The 8,098-nt window shown below is 43.5% G+C and overlaps 1 protein-coding gene and 1 pseudogene across 1 annotated transcript; both read right to left on the bottom strand.

Moving 5' to 3' along the window:
• Positions 1-4,197: 4,197 nt before the first annotated feature.
• LOC149116927 (uncharacterized) lies at positions 4,198-5,605 on the bottom strand. The gene has a single exon (XM_089282621.1). It carries the CDS (start codon positions 5,603-5,605, stop codon positions 4,211-4,213), a length of 1,395 nt encoding a protein of 464 aa, XP_089138747.1. The 3' UTR covers positions 4,198-4,210.
• Positions 5,606-5,629: 24 nt separating this feature from the next.
• LOC149116928 (uncharacterized) lies at positions 5,630-7,917 on the bottom strand (annotated as a pseudogene).
• Positions 7,918-8,098: the final 181 nt, after the last annotated feature.

Consider the following 8,098-nt stretch of genomic DNA (forward strand, 5'->3'; position numbering starts at 1 on the left):
AAGAAACATCTCTCGGACTTGAGTAATAAACTTGATCACAAACTACAGCCGGTGTTCAGAAGCCGTAAAATTGGCGATGATCTCAAAGTACAAGAGCCAAAACCACCTTTGATCAATCAACAGTGCGTTGTTTATAACTATATATGTGATCTGTGTGATGCAGAATACGTCGGTTACACTAGCCGTCATCTTTACAAGCGCATTGAGGAACACCGATTTACCGCCATCGGAAAACACCTTCAAAATGAACACCGAGTTGATACAGTTGGTGACCTGACTAACAACTTTAAGATCCTAAAGAAATGTCAGGGAAAGTTCGATTGCTTGATCCACGAAATGTTGTGGATTCGCAAGAAGAAACCGAGCCTTAACACACAGTCAGACTCCATTCGCGCAAAAGTATTTGTTTAGGCTTTGAACAGACACTGAACTCATTACCAGTGTTTGACACCTCATTGGAATGAACATGAACATTGAACAGCTATCTTAATCTTAATTTATTCAATTTCGCACCTCTACCATTGGTATAAATTAATTTACTTTTCGCACAAATATTTTTTAACTTGAAAATGGTGCCAGGATGACACCGAAACGTCGTTGCTCAGTTTTTTCGCTAATCTTTATCGTTAACGTTAAAATATTCGTCATGAAAAAAATTTTGGGTCAAGGTGATTCTTCTACCCAAGCTGACAAGTCCTGTGGAATTCTCAAGTCAGCAATTGTAGTCTCTTTAATAAAATGGGAACAAGAAGAAAATTTTAATCAGAGACCCCGGGGTTGTTCAGAATCTTCACTTATTTTAGTTCTTTATAGAATTACTAACATTTCAAAGGTAGATCGCGCTATCAAATTTCTTTTTATCAGCCAAGGAACCCATTAAAATACAGAAAAAAGTGAAATTTTTATTCAAATTTTTAAAACCCATCAGTGCGCAACATGTTAATAACCTTGGTGTCAATCATTGGAGACAACCATCCACCTCTTTCATAATCAACATACTGAGAAGACTTCCTGTAAAATATCATAAGCCTGATCGGGCAATATCATTGTCAAACAGAAGATTCTTCTCTTAATGTCTTTTTGCATACATGGTTTTTGTTTTCGCTTGTGTTCCGTTCGCAGCTCACAAAATTTCAAAACCTGGACGCCAGTGTATTTAAGCCTGGCGTTGTAGTGCTTTAAATAAAGAATCTGCTGATCGATATCTCGAGGAAAACGTCTCTTCAAAACGACTATTACAAAAAGCAAGGCATTAATTAGTTGAGGTTTGGAGATCGAAGCTGTAATGAAAAAATTGTTAAAAAATGTTAAATGTTGAATGTTTATAGTGGTCGATGCGCTTCGCTACCATTAGCTGGCTAGTTCTCGGGCGTGCCACTTAAACTGAAAGAAAGAGACATTTCAAATAAAAATAATAGGCTTAAAAATCCCAACTGACAGGAGGCACACCAGTTGGCTATTTACAAACATGACCGTGGAATTGAACGAGGGTCTACCGAGAAACAACTCCAGCTTAGCTTTCACAGCAACGAGCTCCGGATTTCAAGTCCAGCGCCCTAACCACCCGGCTACGTTGCCTCCACCTAAACGTGGATGTGCTCGCCGGCTGACGTCTTGTCTGTCTTGTTATTTCAGGAGGTTTTTAATAACTTGTCTCGACTGAAAACAGCACCTACTTTTTATAAATGTAACTTTATTTTCACCAAAACATTGATTCGAAATAAAACTACACGGATACTTAGGAAAGCGTTTTGCTGTTATGTATTACTTTCAAATTGAATTGGGAACCGGCAGCTGGTTTATTTATCGGTTCCGCGGCGCCAAACTGCTTTCTCTTTGTCCTTCAATTTAGCAGAGTGATGAGACAAGAGAAGGAAGATAAAACAAACCGCCAACCGCTTTAACAGGATGAAATTTCACAGATTAGGTTACATGTTAACCCACAGAACGAGCGACCTGTTTTTCATTTGTTTTTTACTTTGAAAGTTTAGTAAGGGGCGGAGGAAGTTCCTTTCGCACGTTCATATATTTTCATATGGTATTCCGATCCCGAGAAAAAACTTTTCTGGTAAGCAAAATTGGCATATAGATGAAACTGCCGTTGGATCATGTAAGCATGTTATTAGTTGGTAATAGCTGAGAGCGGTTTAATGTTTTCAATTGAGGGTCATAAAACTAAAACAAAAATAGCCACCCTGGCCAATCACGAAAGACAGACATTTCTCTGAACCAATCAAAATTCGAAGCAAATCACATGTAGCTGTTGTGAAGCGCGGGAAAACTTGAGCGAGGGAGTATCTATTGGTTTTGGTCTTACGTCTGATTGGATGAAAAAGCAGAGCGGATATTTTAAGCCAATAATCCTACAGCGTAGTAATTGAAACCGAGGCAAAGGTGAATTACTTTCGACTTGAGAACTGATCGCTCAGTTAAAGTAAATAAAATGTCATTATATAGACAGTTCTATCCATTAAAAGTCGCTTCTAATTCCGTAATTTACAACAAATAAATTCACAGCCCGGCGCGTGCAAGGACTGAGTGCCATTAAAGTGTAACTGTTAAGAACTTTGCAGAGATAGCAGGCACGTAATACGATTTGATCGGCCTCTTCAGTTTATACTGATGAACATCAACTTCTTGTTCATGGCGGCTTGTTCCTCTTTTAGTTTGTAAGATGTTTTATTCTTTTGGCCTCGTTCTCCTTGTTATTATATCTCACCCAGGTACGTAGGAGTTTTATGATCTTTATTCAATATTGTTTGATTAGTAGTTTAGATGGGCGTCAGGGAACTCCTTAATCAACAGCGCATTATATGATATCTTTCCTTTCAAAACTTAAGAGCGAAGGGAGTTTTCGAATGCTTAGTCAAATCTCTTGGGTTTTCCTTCAGAAGACTATCAACAATTTTGTTTCCCTGTCAAATTAAATTTGCGCAAAGTGTTTTGCACACTGTATTTGCATCTTGAAATGAACATTATCTCAAGAAATTACGAAAAATAAACTAATGGTTGTTGTTTTGATGTTTAAAATGATAATTAACACAAAAATTATCTTTCTTTTGATCGCTGCTGGGTTTATAAGAATCTAGTTCACAACAAACTGGAGAAAACGAAGCCGGTGCTTTTTACATAAAACAAAAACCTCCAAGTTGCAGCTTGAATTAAAACCATGGCCTTATCAGGAGGAGCCGGGACTGGTTCACCGGCAAATGTTACGATATTGGTCGTTTTGTCTTTTACGCATCTGGTTTTTGTTACCACCTGCACTACTAAACGCTATTTAACATTCATGTTACTGCAATAGTTTATACATTACTTTACATAATTCACCTTAAACAGGAAGATCTAAACGACACTATCTGCGTTTTCTATCGCGCTCGCCGTTTTACACTTGCTACGCGGAAAAACTTCTGAGTCAGGCTCCAAATAGGCTCCAAACTGGCTCCCAGTCTAGGCCACGTACGTTACAAAAATTAATAATCTCTTAGGGTCTCTTCATATGAGCCCGGTAACCGGGCTGGCTCGACGAATTTTGTCGTCTTTTCATATGGGAAATTTCAGCCCGGTCTGCTGGGATAAAATCCAAGAAACACAACCAAAATGGTGGAACATAAACTTGTATCGTTCGCGGCTGTCGCAGCTGTCTGGACTCTTGTAACTTTACTAATAAAGCTGATTCGCCTACTCCTAGAGTGGAAATACATACAAGGCAAATATTGTGCCATTTTGGCCGTTATGTTGCGAAAGCGAAGCTATTTCGTGTAAAAAGTTGCGTCCCGGTTACCCGGGCTGGAGTGTTCGTATGGGAAAATTTTCATCCCTGTTACCGAGATCTCGGTCGCAAAACCCGAGATCTCGGTAACCGGGCCAGTCTGGCTTCTCATATGAACACATCGAAATTTTTACGATGGAAAGAGTGGCGAGGCGAGATCTCGGAAACCGAGCCAGCCCGGTTGACCGGGCTCATATGAAGAGGCCCTTAGGGCCTCTTCATATGAGTTCGGTAATAGGGCTCGGTAACCGGGCTAGCCCGCCTTCTAATATGAACATATCGAAATTTTAACAAAGGAAATTGGAATGACGCGAGATCTCGGTAACCGGGCTTATATGAAGAGGCCTTTACTAGCCGCGGGCGAGGGCTACACGAGGTCGTGCTAGCTGGAACGATTCGAGCGCAGTACAAAACTGACCACAGAGGGCTAATAATATTTTAATTTATTATACGGCAAGAAAGTCTTGATGTAAATATGAGCGTTCCATCGGTTCTTTCTTGGTCAGACCAACCGGGGCTTTCTAGGTTTGGTTCCAGGTCTGCTTGCTCTTTCCTTATCCATCGATCTCTTGCGTAACTCAACTCCTCGGTCGTCAACGGCCCCGTTCTCTTCTTCGTTCTGTATTTCTTGGTGAGTGAGTTGTGTTTGAACCGTAGAGCCCACGCGGTCACTCGGAAGGTTCTCCAGAGTTTGCTTCTAGCAAGGAGTGTGTCCCACTCATTAGGCTCCTTCTTGGCTGAATAAAGCGTTTCTTCCTTTTCCGGTCTGTGTTCTTCACTGACGCTTTTAGTTTTCTCTAATTCCGGCTGTTCGGGCCACTCCTCCTCATGTAGCAACCACTCCGGCCCTTCAAACCACTGCCCTTTCTGCATCTTCTCTAGTGAGGCACCATGGCTTCCTAAGTCTGCCAAATTCTTGTCAGTTGGGCAATATCTCCACTGGATTCCGGTTTCTTCAGTGATCTGAGCGATCTTCCTCACTCGATTGGATACGAATGTTTTCCATGCTCTTCCTGGGTTGCAGATCCAAAATAGCGCAACCATGCTGTCCATCCACACGTTCACTGAAGTGATAGGCCACCGCCCCAGCGCTGTCAGTACATTTCTCACCATGTTTGCGGCCATCTGTCCTCCCACCAGTTCTAGCCTTGAAATCGATGTGTTACGTTTTGAAATCCTCGATTTTGACGTTAGCAGCCCCTTCACAAAACCTGTTGAGTGCTCCACTACAGCAACGGTCACCGCTGAACTCGCTATGTTACTGGCATCTGCGAAAACGTGGAGATGTACAGCCCTTATCTTGCTGATATCTCTGGCTACGCTCCTGGGCACCTTGATGTTCCTCAGCTGACTACTCCACTTGAGCCAATCTCGCGAATTGACACTGTTCACTTCAGTGTTCCAGCCAACCTTTTCATCACACACCTCTCTGTAAATTCGCTTGCCCTCTACCATGGTCGGTGAAATTATGCCGAGCGGATCATAGATACTTGAGAGTTGACTGAGAATGGATCGTTTTGTTGGTGCTTGTTCACCCTGTATCTGTGCTTGGATCTCTAGCGTATCCTCCCTCTTGTCCCACACGAGTCCGAGCAACTTGCTTGGATTGTCCTCACTATCTAATTCTGGAATGTTGGACTCCCACTTGTGTACTGGGAACCTGGCGCCTTTAAGAATCTCAGTTGCTTCCTGTTTGAACTCCTTTAGTTCCTCCACGCCCCTTCCGGTTTTCATGAGATTGTCCACGTAAGTGTTTTCTTTTAGCGCTTGGACAGTATCCTCTAACTCCGGCGGTTGTTCATTGAAATGATGCTGAAGGGTAGCCCCCAGCATGAACGGGCTAGCTTCTGCTCCGGGCTAGCTTCTGTTGGCGAGTGGATGTGGTTTCGCGCTTGCATCGAACACCATTCTCACCTTGGTTGAAGTAGCGCTCTCTCTCACCACCGGCTTGTGGGGCATGTAAAATACACGTTCACCCGTTGGCTGCTCTGGTGCTTTCTCGACGATGCTCTGCTCGATCTGTTCGTAAACTATGTTGTCATACTCAATCTTCAGCTCTTCGTTTCTCTTAAGTTTTCGTTCTACGTTGTGAAGACGTCTCCTGCTGGGCTCCTCATTTGTATTTGAGAGCTTGGCGCCTGGAATCCACGGTACGCCCACCTCGTACCTGCCATCACTTCTCTTCGATATGCCCTCTTGTAGATGTCTAGCTGATCGTCTTCCCCTCGGTCCTCTACTCCTAAAACGTCGAGCGAGTACAGTCTTTCATACTCGTCAGTCTCTCTCACATACATGCAATTGCTGTCTGTGTATTCTTTCCCACCATGAACAATCCAGCCAAATGTGGTTCCCTCAACGATTGGATCTTCCGGTTTGCCCTTATATACTTGTTCCGTCCTGATCTTGCAGTAGGTTGCATCCCCGAGTATTAGATGGATTGGATACTCTTCGCTTGCGGTTCTGTAAAACATCTTTCCCTGGACATGTTGATGTTTCTCCTTCAGTTCTGAAAGGGTGGGCCTCTTGATAGTTGTGAAATCTGCGAGTTTGCTTGCTGTAATTTCTATTTTCTCGCTTGCCTTACTGTTGATTGAGTTGATTGTCACGTCATAGATTGGCATAGACTGTTTCTTCGTCCCATTAACCGTTACAATGTGGCGTGACTCGTGACGTATTGGGTTTAACTTCAACTTGTTAGCTGCTTCTTTGGAGATAAAGTTTCTTCCCGACCCTGTGTCTAGGTAAGCCCAAAACGTACTCCCCTGGATTTTCAATGGTACTATGGCGGGTAGGGACCTTTCCTCGACAGAAGGCGTGTATCCGCTTAGCGTGGCGTTGGGATCTTGCGTCTCGCTTCCCTTGGACCTATCACATAGGCTGGTGTGGTGTTTGCTCTTACACTTATAGCACAACCTGCTTCGACATTCCTTCCCGGTATGTCCTGGGCGGGCGCAATTGAAACATAGTCGTCTTGCTGCAAAGAACTCTCTCCGTTTCGCGATCGTGTCATATGTTGGGCACGATTCTCCCCAGTGGTTTTTCTCACAGAACAGGCAGTGGGGCTGTTTCTGGCCAAAATAACTACGTTCCCTTCTTTTTGGTTCCGTTTGATTTTTGTGATTGTCTTCGGGTTTGTTGCGCTTGAGCCATTTTTGGATAGAATTGATCAACTTTTCCATGTTCCAATCTTCCCACCCTTCGTCTGTTCTCACCAAATCGGGTTTTACTTGGGGAAGCTTGTTCAGGGTTGACAGAACAAAACCCTTGAGCATCTCTCCCTCCCCCAGAGTTTGCAACGCGTCAAAATTCTTGCTCAGCCTCTCATGAAACTCGCGCACCCTTTCGTAATTCAGTCCTCTGGTAACTGGCAAGTTAATTATCTCTTCCATGTGTGCAGCGACAACAGTTTTGCTCTGTCCAAACTCAGTTCTCAACCTGTCCCACGCCGTCTTTTACCCCAGAGTACCCGGCTTTAAATTAGCTAGTCTATCTCTTACCTTTGGGGCCACCAGCTCCAAAAGGTAGCCGTATTTTTCCTCGTCCGATAATGGCTTGCTGTCTATTTGTGATGTAAACATGTTCTCAAACCTGATCCAGTCAACCGAAGTGCCGTTGAAAGGGGTTATCTTGAGCTCTGGCAGCTTCGCACGGGCGGCTTTCGCGGCTTTTTCCATCTCGATTTTCGTTTCCGTTAATTTTAACTCCGCCGTCATCTTCTCTTCCCAAAGTTCCTTCTCTTGTTGCTGGATCTCGCGTCTAAATTTCTCCTCCTGCTCGAATTTTGCTCTGAGTTTCTCCTCCTCGGCCTTTTGACTTTTGTTTCGCTCTCTTTCCTCCAAAACCTTGCTTAGTTTGGTTTTCATCTCCAAAAGCGGCGCGTATGTGGCCTTCAGTCCTTTTTCCACTGTCTCACCTCTCTCTGTGTCGATATTCAACGGTCGATTTTAAGTTCTTGTAGTGTTGACATAAGGTCGTTTAAGCGGTCTTGAATTTCATCCGTTCGCTTGCACGTAAGCGCAATCTCGCTGTAATCGCAGTCTTCTAAAAGCTCATCGCCTTCCTCTAAGTAGAATTTTAGTTTGTCAATCTCTTTCTTGATTTTCTTCTCGAGATCTTGTTCTTGTTGTGACATGGCTGTCTCACCTTGGTCGGATTTCTCGTTGTCCGAGTCTCCCATGTTTGAGCGAGGTCTTGAGCAGATTTATCATATGATTTACCTTTCCCTTTCTCGGAAAATAAATCAAAAAAGGTGTCACTGTAGCGTTTTACGAGTCCACGAAAGGCACGAAACAACACACTCGATTCAAGCACCTACAACTTGACCAG

This window comes from Orbicella faveolata, unplaced genomic scaffold (genome assembly GCF_042242905.1).
Source record: "Orbicella faveolata isolate gen_17 unplaced genomic scaffold, um_ofav_v1 contig_12, whole genome shotgun sequence".
NCBI classification, from domain to species: Eukaryota; Metazoa; Cnidaria; class Anthozoa; order Scleractinia; family Merulinidae; genus Orbicella; species Orbicella faveolata.

Bases quoted from the DNA above. Each gene is read 5' to 3' on its own strand.
- LOC149116927 (XM_089282621.1), bottom strand. From the start codon at position 5,605: ATGCTGGGGGCTACCCTTCAGCATCATTTCAATGAACAACCGCCGGAG.